Raw genomic sequence first — 15,162 nt, 5'->3', positions numbered from 1 at the left:
GGGTTTTTCTGTGGTTTCTAGTGGTGTGCTGGGTTCTTTAGTTGTTGTGGAAGCAGTAGTTTGTTCCGTTTCTGTTGTTGTGGATTTTGCTGTGATCGTCGTTGTTGTGGTGGGTTTTTCTGTGATTGTAGTTATGGTGGTGGGTTTTTCTGTGATTGTGGTTGGTGTGGTGGGTTTTCTGTGGTTTCTAGTGGTGTGCTGGGTTCTTTAGTTGTTGTGGAAGCAGTAGTTTGTTCCGTTTCTGTTGTTGTTGTGGGTTTTTCTGTGATGGTCGTTGTTGTGGTGGGTTTTTCTGTGATTGTAGTTATGGTGGTGGGTTTTTCTGTGATTGTGGTTGGTGTGGTGGGTTCTTCTGTGGTTTCTATTGGTGTGCTGGGTTCTTTAGTTGTTGTGGAAGCAGTAGTTTGTTCCGTTTCTGTTGTCATGGTGGGTTTTTCTGTGATCGGGGTTGTTGTAGTGTTTATTTCTGTGATTGTGGTTGGTGTGGTGGGTTTTTCTGTGGTTTCTAGTGGTGTGCTGGGTTCTTTAGTTGTTGTGGAGGCAGTAGTTTGTTCCGTTTCTGATGTTGTGGTGGGTTTTTCTGTGATCGTGGTTGTTGTGGTGGGTTTTTCTGTGATCGTGGTTGTTGTGGTGGGTTTTTCTGTGATCGGGGTTGTTGTAGTGTGTATTTCTGTAGTTGTTTCTGAGGTTGTAGTAGACTTTCCTTTGATTGCTGTTGTTGAGGGGGCAGTTGTGGTTGAAGTGTTACACCTGTTGACACAACATTTCACTCGAATTTCATAGTCAAAACATAGAGGAACCCCAACTTGCTCTTTGTTAAGACAGATTAGTCCATCACTTGGGTTGCATGTTACTTTTTGATCTAAATCCTTCAAAGGCAAATCCTTGTATTGTGATGCTCTACATTCTATTTCAAGAGGTTTACTGCAAACACTCAGATCTAGATCAGTGATTTTTTCAATGGGTTCATAATCTCCACCATCTTCATTAGGTACAGGGTAATCACTGTTCGTCCAGTTCGACCACTTACAAACATAGCAGTCAATGGTTGTTGTGGTGGGTTTTTCTGTGATTGTGGTTGGTGTGGTGGGTTTTTCTGTGGTTTCTAGTGGTGTGCTGGGTTCTTTAGTTGTTGTGGAAGCCGTAGTTTGTTCCGTTTCTGTTGTTGTGGTGGGTTTTTCTGTGATTGTAGTTGTTATGGTGGGATTTTTCTGTGATTGTGGTTGGGTATTTCTGTGATTGTGTTGTGGGTTTTTCTGTGATCTGTGATTGTAGGGTTGTTGTAGTGGGTGGGTTTTTCTGTGATTGTGGTTGTCGTGGTGGGTTTTCTGTGACTGTAGTTGTTGTGGTGGGTTTCTCTGTGATTGTAGGTGTTGTGATGGGTTTTTCTGTGATTGTGGTTGTCGTGGTGGGTTTTTCTGTGATCGTGGTTGGTGTGGAGGGTTTTTCTGTGGTTTCTAGTGGTGTGCTGGGTTCTTTAGTTGTTGTGGAAGCAGTAGTTTGTTCCGTTTCTGTTGTCGTGGTGGGTTTTTCTGTGATCGGGGTTGTTGTGGTGGGTTTTTCTGTGATTGTGGTTGGTGTGGAGGGTTTTTCTGTGGTTTCTAGTGGTGTGCTGGGTTCTTTAGTTGTTGTGGAAGCAGTAGTTTGTTCCGTTTCTGTTGTTGTGGGTTTTGCTGTGATCGTCGTTGTTGTGGTGGGTTTTTCTGTGATTGTGGTTGTCGTGGTGGGTTTTTCTGTGATTGTAGTTATGGTGGTGGGTTTTTCTGTGATTGTGGTTGGTGTGGTGGGTTTTTCTGTGGTTTCTAGTGGTGTGCTGGGTTCTTTAGTTGTTGTGGAAGCAGTAGTTTGTTCCGTTTCTGTTGTTGTTGTGGGTTTTTCTGTGATGGTCGTTGTTGTGGTGGGTTTTTCTGTGATTGTAGTTATGGTGGTGGGTTTTTCTGTGATTGTGGTGGGTTCTTCTGTGGTTTCTATTGGTGTGCTGGGTTCTTTAGTTGTTGTGGAAGCAGTAGTTTGTTCCGTTTCTGTTGTCGTGGTGGGTTTTTCTGTGATCGGGGTTGTTGTAGTGTTTATTTCTGTGATTGTGGTTGGCGTGGTGGGTTTTTCTGTGATTGTAGTTGTTGTGGTGGGTTTTTCTGTGATCGTGGTTGGTGTGGAGGGTTTTTCTGTGGTTTCTAGTGGTGTGCTGGGTTCTTTAGTTGTTGTGGAAGCCGTAGTTTGTTCCGTTTCTGTTGTTGTGGTGGGTTTTTCTGTGATTGTAGTTGTTATGGTGGGTTTTTCTGTGATTGTGGTTGTCGTGGTGGGTTTTTCTGTGATCGGGGTTGTTGTAGTGGGTATTTCTGTGATTGTGGTTGTCGTGGTGGGTTTTTCTGTGACTGTAGTTGTTGTGGTGGGTTTCTCTGTGATTGTAGGTGTTGTGATGGTTTTTTGTGATTGTGATTGTGGTTTTCTGTGATTGTGTTGTTGTGGTGGGTTTTTCTGTGATCGTGGTTGGTGTGGAGGGTTTTTCTGTGGTTTCTAGTGGTGTGCTGGGTTCTTTAGTTGTTGTGGAAGCAGTAGTTTGTTCCGTTTCTGTTGTGGGTTTTGCTGTGATCGTCGTTGTTGTGGTGGGTTTTTCTGTGATTGTGGTTGTCGTGGTGGGTTTTGATGTGGTAGTTGGTGAATGCATGGCTCCTGTTGTTATAACCACTGTATTTGTAACAGCTCCTGGTGTTGTTGTGGTGGGGTTTTTAGTTGTTGTAAAAGCAGTAGTTTCAGTTGTTTTTGTGGAAGAATTTTCTGTGGATTTTACAGTGGGGCTAGATTCTTCAGTGGTTGTGGAAGCAGTAGTTTGTTCAGTTTCTGTTGTCGTGGTGGGTTTTTCTGTGATCAGGGTTGTTGTAGTGTGTATTTCTGGGATCGTCGTTGTTGTGGAGGGTTTTTCTGTGGTTTCTAGTGGTGTGCTGGGTTCTTTAGTTGTTGTGGAAGCCGTAGTTTGTTCCGTTTCTGTTGTTGTGGTGGGTTTTTCTGTGATTGTAGTTATGGTGGGTTTCTCTGTGATTGTGGTTGTCGTGGTGGGTTTTTCTGTGATTGTGGTTGTCGTGGTGGGTTTTTCTGTGATCGGGGTTGTCGTGGTGGGTTTTTCTGTGATCGGGGTTGTTGTAGTGTGTATTTCTGTAGTTGTTTCTGAGGTTGTAGTAGACTTTCCTTTGATTGCTGTTGTTGAGGGGGCAGTTGTGGTTGAAGTGTTACACCTGTTGACACAACATTTCACTCGAATTTCATAGTCAAAACATAGAGGAACCCCAACTTGCTCTTTGTTAAGGCAGATTAGTCCATCACTTGGGTTGCATGTTACTTTTTGATCTAAATCCTTCAAAGGTAAATCCTTGTATTGTGATGCTCTACATTCTATTTCAAGAGGTTTACTGCAAACACTCAGATCTAGATCAGTGATTTTTTCAATGGGTTCATAATCTCCACCATCTTCATTAGGTACAGGGTAATCACTGTTCGTCCAGTTTGACCACTTACAAACATAGCAGTCAATGGTTGTTGTGGTGGGTTTTTCTGTGATTGTAGTTGTTATGGTGGGTTTTTCTGTGATCGGGGTTGTCGTGGTGGGTTTTTCTGTGATCGGGGTTGTTGTAGTGGGTATTTCTGTGATTGTGGTTGTCGTGGTGGGTTTTTCTGTGACTGTAGTTGTTGTGGTGGGTTTCTCTGTGATTGTAGGTGTTGTGATGGGTTTTTCTGTGATTGTAGTTGTGGTGGTGGGTTTTTCTGTGATCGTGGTTGGTGTGGAGGGTTTTTCTGTGGTTTCTAGTGGTGTGCTGGGTTCTTTAGTTGTTGTGGAAGCAGTAGTTTGTTCCGTTTCTGTTGTCGTGGTGGGTTTTTCTGTGATCAGGGTTGTTGTAGTGGGTATTTCTGTTGTTGTGTCAAAAACAAAGACAGTTGTTGTTGGTGTTTGGGTCGATGCCGTTGTAGAGCATGTCTCTATGATTCTTGTAATATTTCCTTTTTCTCCACAAACAGCCGTGATACAAGTTCCATCTCCATCATGTGTATCATAGACTGTCTCTCCATACTTGTATAAATGTCCTTTGTATGAACAAGTGCAAGCTGCAAAATAAATAATTATATGCAAATTACAAGAATCTTAATAGATTTTTCATAGATTCATATTTTTGTCTTTTAATTAGTTTGTGTGTTATGATCACATCACAAAAATGGTCATAATTATACTCACATGGGATGTCATAGGTGCACTCCATCTTTGTTGAAGAACAATGACTTAAAGGTAGATGAGAGTGGGAAAATTTAAACACAATTAGACAGTGGGCTCAAGGCTTTTTTGAGTTGTTGGTCAATCTCCATCGACAGAGTAAATTACTTTTAGTATGATATTCCATAATTTTATAATTCCTCACAGGAAGCTGATGGTCCATGCACTGGCATGCATTAAACACACATGCATTACTTGACTGACAGGATGGATTTCTGCGTGATATGTTCTCAGTTCTGGTTTGGTATCTTGGTAAATTGCTCTGCACCGTTGGAGGAGAGACACGGTAATTGTATTCCATACTATCTTGGCCAATTCATTTGGTGAAGGTAAATTCATATAAAAGCCCATTTTTTTATGTTTTGCTTGTGTTTCCACTTTTAATCTATGTTCTTTAGCCAGATGAAAGAATACAAATTACAGAGATTTTCCTACCACCGTCTTTCATCTGCTGTAGCCTATAATGATGGCCTTTCATTGACTTTATGTGATACAGATTGTTCAGGGTTAATCTTAGGTTGGTGTTCCCAAAAACAAAAGAGCGGTAAAACTTATGTGTAGGTCATTGCCAGGATAATGCTTATTTTGCATTTTGAAGGTTAAGCAACTCAATCTTTTTCATATTGTCAAGCAATTATTTTCCCATGTAAAACAAATCTGACCAACTCAAACTTAAAAATACAATACAACAAGCAACACACAAATTTTAAACTGCAGATGGTTATTGTATGGATTGTGATGATAAATAAAACCATGCAGTATTATGCACAGAAAATAGACGGTATAGTCTTCAATATATTCAGAAACAAAGATTATCAATCCATCTATTCATTAGCTATACCCCCTTATCAATTTTGAGGGTCTCGCGGGGCTTGAGCATATATAAAGCTCTGCAGGTGCCACACAACAACACGTTTCCTCTGAGGAAAACTTTCTTCAGGGTTCCCAAACTGTGACAAATGTTCCCAAATATGACGTCTTTTGTATAAATGGAATGAAAGTAACAAATGTGTTAGGCCATGATTGTCACAATCTCTAACAAAACCACCTAGAATGTGTGATAGTGTATTCTTTCTTATTCTACTCTGTATCCAAGTGTGCCCCAGGTGCAACAGGCGTGTCTTAAGCCCTGGCTGAGCTGCCCTTAACTGTGATCTGCGCTGCAGGATTTGCAGAAGTGGTGCTCTTATATCTTATGTTATTGTCTTATTAGTAATCATTTTCACAACAACCTTAATTTATTTCATATATATATATAGTATTATATAAGTGTAATTAATAAGATGGAAGGTGACCTACCAGTTGTGACAGTTTTCCTTTGGAGGCATGAGCGCCCCTTCTTCATAATGTTTCCCTTCGTTATCATAGCAGCCACATTTTTCCTGTGACACACAGTGCATTGTATCTTCTTCCAAATAAGATCGTTCAGGCGGGCAATTTGGATAGCAACCTAGCAAAGTTAAACGTTATTGTAAATTGCCAAAGTAGCACCTAATATGTACAGACAGAAAGTCTAGCCTAAATCAAGTGAGAATCTCTGTGTGGTAAATCATTAACAGTAAGTACAATTGTGCTGAATCAGTGGGCTTTACTAGAAAACACAGAGCATGGTTTACTCTTTTATTACAACCTTAACAATACATACACTAGTAATTTTATGTTATTTCTACCTTCTAGGGCTGGAATGTGATTGTAGCATACTCCTGAGGGATTCCTGCATGTCTTCATGCATGGTTTTCCACAAGGCTCGTAATGCCATTCACACTCTCCATCAGGGTTGTAAAAATCACAGAATAGAGCTAAAAAACAAAATAAATGAATATTAGAAATAAACATTATAAGTTTCTTAAATCGTGTTTAAAATGTTTATAATAAAATACAAGTCAGGCATTATTTTTGAATTCTATAATTAACGTATAACAAATGAGAGATGGTGATTGCATCACATAGTTTTTTGTTTATATCCTGGCAGAAACAGAAATAAAACACTCACGGCAGATTGTGGGAGTCCTCCATTTCACGCAGGCTCCGGCCTCATTACAGGCTGCTGCATAGGCTGCTACAGCCGAGCAGAAACATTCACAATCTCCTCCTGTGTTGCAGGAACAAGTGTCTCTCACACAAGTATCATAATAGTTTTGTGGACCCACCTTTTGAAAGAAACCATTGTAAATGTAAGTAGTTTGGATTGTATTCTGTGATTGAGTAGACAGTTATTTGGCAGATTTCTTACCTTTGAATGGCAACCAGCAAATACTTTACTATTGATGATGCTGCAGTGTTTTAATGCCCATGCTTGCCTGTGTGAATACAGACTGCAGGCATTTTTGTGTGTGTTAGCATTAGGGCAAGTAGGTGACACTTTCCAGCTGTTTCCAAAGTCAATGGCTTCAACAACAACTTCCTTGTTTCTGGTGGTGAAATCGTTCTTGATATTTCCATCGTAATTCCCACAAAGACCACATATTTTTCCCTGGGATGAAATGAGATCTAGTTAATTTGTAAAATGGCAACCTTACTAACATTTATCTGAACACCTGTACATTTCCTAACCCACCTTGAATGTAGGCTTGAGTTTGATCATGATTGTTGTCTTCTTATTCCAAATGAGAACAAGACCATTATTTGCCTCAATGACAAGGTATATGCCCATAGTGTGGACTTTAAAGGGTATATCCACCCCCTTTTTTTGTTTAATAACTCTGACATTTTCCTCCGAAAGAACAATTTCATTGTTCTGAAAGAAACAATACATGTTTATTTGTAACCCTGCAATATTATTTTCAGCATTAAAAAAAACTATTCTAAATGCATATGATAGTGTTATGTACCCCAAGGTAGAGTTTGATAGCAGTGGAGCAGATGCTTTCTGTTGTTCCACATGGGATGCTCTCAGTCAGGACCCGAAAGGTGCCCTTCATATCATCCTCACAGTAATCCTGCAAGATATTGAGATCAGAATTACAACACTGACTTTTTAAAATCAAAAATTCTATATATTAGTCTGTGCAATACCTGAGTGAAGACGTAGCCACAGTCCCCATTAAAGGAGAATTTCTTCTCATCAAATGTGATGTAATGTCCTTCTCCATATATGGTACAGGTTCCATCACAATCATGATTTGTACATTGCCAGTGTCTGCCTTTGCAGGTGCTATGATTTAAATAGATTAAGTGATATCAAGTTATTTATACACAAAAATACACACAACAGCGACCTGACACAGCCCTACATTAGTATGGAAAGAATAAAGGGTTTACCAGGTATTGCAGTCCACAGTAATGTTCTGTCCAGTATTAAAGGAATTGCCATTATATGTGCAGGGACAGTCCTCCTTCTTAATACAGCCTCCTTTACCATCAGACAGCAGGTCAGCAGGACATATGCAGCCTGACATACACTGTGTACTGACCTATACAGTGTAACAGTAAATGATTTAACATTCTGCTTTAATATACATGTGTAGAATATTCAACAACAATTATGAACCAGTATTTCACTCTTACACATTCTGTGTCCAGTATCTGGCAGGTTTCCTGGCACTCGGCCCCCTTGTCACCTGGATTCGCGCTTGAGCAGTTGAAGAAAACCATTGGCTCGGTGCATGCTGATGACAATGATAGTGTGTTACAAAGGACACCACTGTATGCTTGGTTTGGATCATACTGTGCTTTGTTATGGAAGGATTACTATAAGGAGCTGAGTGCTTTGTACCTACATTCAGGTATTTGGGTTCCTGTACATTCTAGTTTTCCACTATGGCATGAGCTGAAATACATACAAAGACACGCAGTGTTAGTTCTTACTAGTTTTTGCTCAATTTCATGCAAACCAAAAACAGTGGTTCCCAACGATCTTTATATCTACAATTCTCCTTAAGTCATTGTCTACACAGATAGGCTTACTTGACAGTTTGCAGGGAGCTGGTGACATTTTTTTTAGCACATACTAAGCGTATAGCAGTGCACATCTGACTGTTCACTGGTTTTTCACACATATAAACAGATAATCAAATAAATGTTGGCAGTTTAGTGATTCCAATTCACTGAATACTTTTTGGACTTGGGAATTAAACTGAGAGGTCAAACCCAGAACAGCTTGGCTGTCCACTGAGCCCATGTGCCAAACTTTCAAAATGAAAATATAAATGAACAAAAGTGCAAATGGATCTTAAAACCAAATTAAATAAGAAACAGTGTAAGGTGTGCAATTATGATTTCAAAACCAACAACAGTAAAACCATTGCATCAGTAATTAGAACATATTCAGGCTTACAAAACACCTTTACATCGTAGCACGTAAATAGGCATACTACTTAGTAAAGTGCAATAAAACAATTTCTTTGCTGATAAAAATAAAGAGAGAAAAACATTGTTTACAGTCTAGATTTTTCCAAAAAGGGTAGCAAGGCCAGTACTTCACTGCATACAACACACCGTTTGTTGGTAAGTCTTCACTTTAGTAAAACCATATGTATTATATTATATTATTATACTCCCTCTTTTCTCATCTCTCACTTTTGTCAGCTGACTAATAAGAAACTAAAATAACCCTAAAATAATCATAAAAAACAATTGCTCTGCTTTAATTTTGCTAGAAATTTTGAAAATCTCACCAAGTTTGTGCATGGACTTTGATGATATGCCCGGCGCGAACCAGCTGGTCTCCCATATGACAGGAGCACTGTGTGGCTGACACACACTGTCCATTCTCATTGAGGTAAGTTCCTTCAGCACAGCCGCAGCCGTCAAACGGGGTAAATTCAACCTCACATGTTGAGTCTGACTGACTAAGAGAGCGGCAGGTGCGACCACAGCTTGTCATTTGGTAGCCATACACAAAAGTAGAAGGGCAGCCAGTCATGTATTTCTCTTTTGAAAGGAAACAGGTTCACTTCGTGTTTAAATATTATCAATAAATATCCACTTCATTTATTTCACATTAGATAGTTTCGGTTTAACTTACGGCATACGGTGTTCCTCCATCCATTCAATAAGACACCTTCAGCAGCACATGCATAGACATAGGAGGATATGGCAGCACACATGCACTCCTCACTGTTAGCACAGGCGCAGGTGTCATAAATACAAGACTGCAGGGAGAAGCAGCAACAAGCCCAATTAATAGGTGAAATGTTACATTGTTTAAAAAGTAAAATAAAACATATATACACACATACATTAGACTGCATAAAAAATGAATCACTGCTTACAGCTTTATAGTCTTCTGGATTTATTACAGAATGGCACTTTGCAAAAATCGCTTCTGGGTCTGACAGCAAGGCGCACCAGTGCTTGGCATATTTCTCTACAAAGACAAATAAACATGTTTATTGGTAAAATGTCAAAACGAATGATATGAATATATAGAATACGATGACTGTGACCTACCATTGTTTATGCTCAAAAGGCAGGGGTCCCCAAGTATGTTAGTCACATCGGAGCAGCTTGTTTTGATCTTCCATGTGTTGACAAATGACCCAGCCGTTCCCTCGGTCAGCCCATTTGTGGTCTTGAAGTCATCAGCTTCCACATCATTAAAATCTCCGCAAAGACCTGGAAAAAGGTAATGATATTGAATACTTAATACAATACTCAATGCAAAAGGCAGATATTTTACACTATAATCAAAATAAGTAAAACACACCCCTGAGTTTTCCCTTATTGGAAACACTGGCTTTGATGTAGACTTGCATAATGGGTGAAAGCTGAATCTCGAGAAGCAGCCCATAGTTGGTGTGGATTACAATGAAGAATGTTGATGGGCTGAAGACTTTGATGTCATCTGCAAGGGAAAATATTTTCACATTGAATAAAGAGATTTATTTGGCCAAACTCAATTAAATGTTTCGCTACATCGGAGAATGAGCACTAAAAAGAACCAACCACTCACCTATGATAAGAGGCAGCTGAGTGTTCAGTTTGTTATACAAAACCTGTCCATTAGCTTGAACTACAATCATCTGCAGTGGGAATAAAAATGACAATATGTTAAAAACTTCAGAGTAAACCTAAACCTTTCCAACAGATATGAAATGGAAGTTCACTTTATTAAGAGAGAAAGATAATATAGTGTAATTGTACCCTGTCATTAGGCAGTAGTAGGGTGACTGCAGTCAGGCAAGTGGACATAACTGAATTTTTACATTTGGCCAGATTACCAAGGACACGGAAAGTCCCATTAGTTTCCTAAAGTCAAGAAGAAAAAAATGCACTTAATTACAATTAGTTTGCTTATTAACAAGTATTGCAACTTTATATGTGGATTCCCAGAGGCATTCATTTAGGTTTAAATGCCTTACCTTGGAGAGAACATAAGAGCAGTCTCCATGGAAATAATACGTTTTGTCATCAAAGGTGGAGATGTGGCAGCCACCCAGCAAGGAGCAGATACCAGGACAGTCTATATTCTCACAGCGCCACTGAGCCTGGGTACAGGTGCTGTTAACAGAGCTCAGTCAGTCCAACTGGACAAATCACCTTAAATGAACATCTTATGGATATTATATTGAAAATTGTGAACAAATACCAATTTTGACATGTCCTTGAGTATGACTCCCCTGGTTTGTATGGCTTGCCATCGTGTAAGCAGGAGCATGTGTCAGCAGCAACGCAACCCCTTTGTGTAATGTCATCAAAGACAGTCCCTTGGGAGAAACATAATGACATGATTAGTGAAGTCTGTAAAGTAACCTTTTCTACAGAATGCAAACCCCATTACTAATTTGTGCATGTGAATTAACAACATAAACTATATTTTTGCCAATTTAACATATTTTTAAGGGATGTAAAAGATAACAACATTGTTTATCTGCATCAAAGATCAAAACAAAACCTAATTTACATATCTTTGTCCATGGCCTGAAAACTTTCACTATTTATTTGTGGTACATAAGGCTCCACAGTTGTACAAGTGCACCTAACTGATTGCAGTCAAAGTTATGTACAATTTAGCAACTGTAGAAGCAAGAGTGTTGAGAGGACAAGGACAAATGTAATGAATAAGATAAACTTACTATGTTAACATTACGTAATTGATCCAGTATTTGTAGGCAACTAAATACCAATACACAGGTCCTAGCCCGCCGTCTAATCTATAACTTTAGCTTCTGTTGTTACAACAACTTGATGGTAATTCAACCGCATGAATAACTCATTTTGCACACCAATTGCAAAAGTAAAGAGCACCAATTAAGTAATTAGAGAGCATGAATTAATCACGTGTGACTCAAAAATAAACCCTTTGATATCTGCTGGACTACAAACATCATCTGTGCTGGTTTTAATATCCAGAAACTTACCAGTTGGACAAAAGCATCCATCCAAGCAGTGATCCTCACATACTTGGCTTCTCTGGGGGTTGCTACAGGTGTCAGTACAGGGACTACCGCATTCTTTATACTCCATGTTAAAAGGGCATGTTTTTTCTATTTAACACAAAAAAGTACAATTAAGAAACAATGAGACTGCTACAACTACAGTAAAAACAACTAAGCTCAATCATAAAAAATGTTCTTACCACAAAGTTGTGCTGTCTTCCATTGCTGTGGTACCCCGCCTGCATGAGCGCACTGACGGGAATACTCTGATGTGGTTGAACACAAACATGAGGTACTACTGTTGCAGTGGCACAAGTCCTTCACACAGGCTTCTATGAAGGAGTCAGTATCAATCAGCTTTTGACAGCTGAGGAATGCAGGTCCTGTCAGCAGGTTTGCACAGAGGTCTTTCTGCGGGTCAAAGTATACGATGTATAAAAAACGTACCTCGACTATATTTATGTATAGAATTATGTGAAAGGCAGATTCATTTTCACATACTTGATTTTCACAGGTCTGTGTAGCAATAGAGGAGATTCCTTCACACTCTTCATTAGGACCGTTGACTTTCCAGATCTCCCCATAATAGTCTAGATCCACAGACTCCCTTGGTCCTAGAGGAAAAAGAGGGTTTAGCAAATGTGGAGACTGATTTTGAACAGATTGTCTTCGGCTTTATTATTAAGTATTCACCTGTTTTGATGAACTCGTCGTAAACCTGGACTCCATTGTAGTCACCACACAGGCCGCAGGTCTGATTATTAAATTTGGTATCCAGCTCAACCTTAAAACCAGGTGAGAATTTAAGGTGAAATAAATAAGTTGATTAAGAAATCTCTAACTACAGTTCATATTATGCACTTTATTGCATTGCCCTTTAATTTAAAATGATTCATCTTTATGTCACTATAGTTAATTCTATAATCTCCCAAACAGAATTAAAGCTAAAAAAGAGTAAGTTATCAAAAATAATAATACAAATCAATATTGAGATATTATTCATATGCATGTGCAATGTATGGATGGCATAATGAATACACATACCCAGAGAGAGTCTTCTTCATTCCACATAACCACCAAACCCAGCGTTGCCTCGATTTTCACGTAGGAGACGGTTCTTTCAATTGAAATGCCAACCTGGCTGAATGGTATATTGACACTATAGGGAGAGGGGGGGGGGATAAGTCACATTATCAACACTGACTGACAGTTGTTAAACCTCTGGCCCAAGCATTAAGACAGAAGGAAGAGGAGACAGAATTTAAGGGTATATTTACAGGAGCAGTGGAGTATAAAATCACGTAGGGGTAATTATTTATCAGCTCAATTGAGACCTCTGGGTGTAATCCATCTTGTGTAGCAAAATGGAAGACTATGGATTTATATTTAATAGATACACCAAGACAGATATTACTTGGTTGTGTTGGTAAGGAGAAGGAAACATGACGGAAGGTGAGTCAGTGGATGAATTTCTCACTGAAAGTATTGGTGGAAGTGATTAAATGTTTCCAACTCCAAAAAAAGCATATGACCCGATTTTACTCGAGCAATGCAAGATCATAGACACAGACAATGGGTATGTTCTGGTAGCACTTCCATATGCAATATTGTTTAAAAAAAGGGTTCCTTATAGTTTTGGTAATTTTTGTCAGACATTTGGATTGGCGGGGCAGGACTTTTAATGGTATTTAAAGCTTTGTGATTATTTTTGTCAAAGAGTAGAAGGTTCTAATCCAAGGGAGTCATTAAATGTTATTCATATATTCATACATGCACTCAATAAAACACACAACAGATTATGTGAAAAAAATAGCTGGACATTGAAATAACTTTTATCACTTCCAAACAGAAGTCCATATAAAATGGCACTTAGATTTGCAGCTGGAAGGAACGTGGAGAAATCATGGTTTACCATGCTCACATTTTCTGGTTTGTCCCACTATTCAGACTCTCTGGAAGGATGTAGCAACAATCATCTCAAAACCCCTGGATTTTTAGTATTAGTTTGACATTCACGTCCCTCTTTTTGACATATACCTGATGGGCTAAGTAAAAATGATACCCAACTCCTAAAGGTCTTGCTTGGAGCAAGTAGAAAGGCCTTAACAAAATACTGGCTCTTTGTCAATGTTGTCACATACATCTTCTATAACAGGTGACCTACTCCATATGACACAAAAACCAATTGGGATAACAACAGTGGTGTGCTTATTTAGCAAATAAGATATTTCATAAATATTTGAGGTATGTGCTATATTTTATTTTATAGTAGACAATTTGCCTTGATTTACTGATTATCCCATTACCTCATATTTGTTATTCTTGTTTCATATTTGCTTCTTGCTCACTGTTCTTTTAATGTGACATATCCTCTTAAATAAAACGTTTAAATAAGCAAAAACAGACTCACAGCTCATTATTGACTTTGATGGATGTATTGGTTAATTCCACAATGGCCCCATCCAGTTTCATAGTGACCTCTTTAATGGTGATGGCCCCGTTTATCTCCTGCCGTTGGAACTGAATATTGAAACTTTCATAGCTTGCCTTACACTCGGACACAAGGATGTAGTTGCAAGTGGAGGGAAGCTGGAAGAAATCTCCATCGAAGGTCTTAAAGTGATAGTTTCCCCATGTACTGCAGATCTGTTCATTGTGAGCGGGTCTCACTTCTTGATTAAGGAGAAAAAAAAGCATGGTTTACACTGTAGTTCAAACTGTACATGACTTTAAGGTTTGTTATCCTTCATCTTTGAAAAAAAAATTACCTCTAATTACTGGCATTTTGGTAACCGTCTGAACCATGACTGAAAAAAGATAGACACATTATCATTAATATCAGACAAAAGCAAACTTTTTATTTGTATTATCCAGTATACGCAACAATGTTGGATTAGATCTATGCAGCTCTTTTTGTGTGCCGTTGACTGTACATACCAGTGCTTGCTGCTGTTAGTCCAACGTAGAGTGTGAGCCATGGTATCACCCATTCAAGTAGCATCCTGGCTGTTCTCATGGTCCTTGAGTAGTCCCTGTCCTGACAGAGACTGATGAGCCAACTAGTCCCACACTACCAATGTCATGTTATATAGTTGATTGGATGTTTGCAGTTAAGGAGGGGTACAAGAGACATTTGGGTGTCAACCATTGTAGGGTTTGTCTCCATAAAGATCACACCCATGAAGAGGTTGCTTATGACAAAAGTATACTGTACAAGGATATATCATCCTTGTACAGTATACTTTTGTCATAAAGCTGTGTATCACTCTCATTCTCAGTCTCTATTTCGATGTTGCCCTTTGGTAAACATTAACATACATCCTATAGGTGGGAACAATCTTTTAAATGTAACTGACATATAGTTTCAGTAGGTGATACACTGCACTGTATGGTTAAATTATGGTATACACTTTAATCATGTCCTGTTTCTTGACAGGGAAATATTAGTATATTTATGCATACTTAAACAAGAATGGTGTACTTTTCTCACTGATGCATAGCATTTTAAGCTGTGGGTTGAACCTGTGTCGGTTAAGTAAATTCAGAACTCACTTATTTATACTTTGGACATTTGGCAAAGACGTT

The 15,162-nt window shown here is 38.9% G+C and overlaps 1 protein-coding gene across 1 annotated transcript in view; it reads right to left on the bottom strand.

Annotated features, from left to right (window-relative positions):
• The window catches only part of LOC129107864 (mucin-5B-like), a 30,871-nt gene extending 16,344 nt beyond the window's left edge, over positions 1 to 14,527 (bottom strand). The window contains exons 1-27 of the mRNA XM_054619454.1: positions 14,515 to 14,527; positions 14,346 to 14,384; positions 13,988 to 14,249; positions 12,622 to 12,736; positions 12,271 to 12,361; positions 12,079 to 12,191; positions 11,778 to 11,988; positions 11,560 to 11,685; positions 10,788 to 10,905; positions 10,561 to 10,699; positions 10,343 to 10,447; positions 10,152 to 10,221; positions 9,906 to 10,043; positions 9,650 to 9,814; positions 9,472 to 9,566; positions 9,225 to 9,351; positions 8,875 to 9,130; positions 8,002 to 8,027; positions 7,766 to 7,866; positions 7,520 to 7,671; positions 7,274 to 7,412; positions 7,090 to 7,197; positions 6,816 to 6,995; positions 6,492 to 6,731; positions 6,252 to 6,408; positions 5,929 to 6,057; positions 5,558 to 5,708 (exon numbers count right to left, since the gene is read on the bottom strand). Coding sequence (XP_054475429.1) covers positions 5,558 to 5,708; positions 5,929 to 6,057; positions 6,252 to 6,408; positions 6,492 to 6,731; positions 6,816 to 6,995; positions 7,090 to 7,197; positions 7,274 to 7,412; positions 7,520 to 7,671; positions 7,766 to 7,866; positions 8,002 to 8,027; positions 8,875 to 9,130; positions 9,225 to 9,351; positions 9,472 to 9,566; positions 9,650 to 9,814; positions 9,906 to 10,043; positions 10,152 to 10,221; positions 10,343 to 10,447; positions 10,561 to 10,699; positions 10,788 to 10,905; positions 11,560 to 11,685; positions 11,778 to 11,988; positions 12,079 to 12,191; positions 12,271 to 12,361; positions 12,622 to 12,736; positions 13,988 to 14,249; positions 14,346 to 14,382 — 3,551 coding nt within the window. The 5' untranslated portion in view covers positions 14,383 to 14,384; positions 14,515 to 14,527. The remainder of the gene's footprint in view (positions 1 to 5,557; positions 5,709 to 5,928; positions 6,058 to 6,251; positions 6,409 to 6,491; positions 6,732 to 6,815; positions 6,996 to 7,089; positions 7,198 to 7,273; positions 7,413 to 7,519; positions 7,672 to 7,765; positions 7,867 to 8,001; positions 8,028 to 8,874; positions 9,131 to 9,224; positions 9,352 to 9,471; positions 9,567 to 9,649; positions 9,815 to 9,905; positions 10,044 to 10,151; positions 10,222 to 10,342; positions 10,448 to 10,560; positions 10,700 to 10,787; positions 10,906 to 11,559; positions 11,686 to 11,777; positions 11,989 to 12,078; positions 12,192 to 12,270; positions 12,362 to 12,621; positions 12,737 to 13,987; positions 14,250 to 14,345; positions 14,385 to 14,514) is intronic.
• Positions 14,528 to 15,162: the final 635 nt, after the last annotated feature.

This window comes from Anoplopoma fimbria, chromosome 19 (genome assembly GCF_027596085.1).
Source record: "Anoplopoma fimbria isolate UVic2021 breed Golden Eagle Sablefish chromosome 19, Afim_UVic_2022, whole genome shotgun sequence".
In the NCBI taxonomy this organism is placed as follows: domain Eukaryota; kingdom Metazoa; phylum Chordata; class Actinopteri; order Perciformes; family Anoplopomatidae; genus Anoplopoma; species Anoplopoma fimbria.
This window is presented reverse-complemented; position numbering and strand designations above follow the sequence as displayed.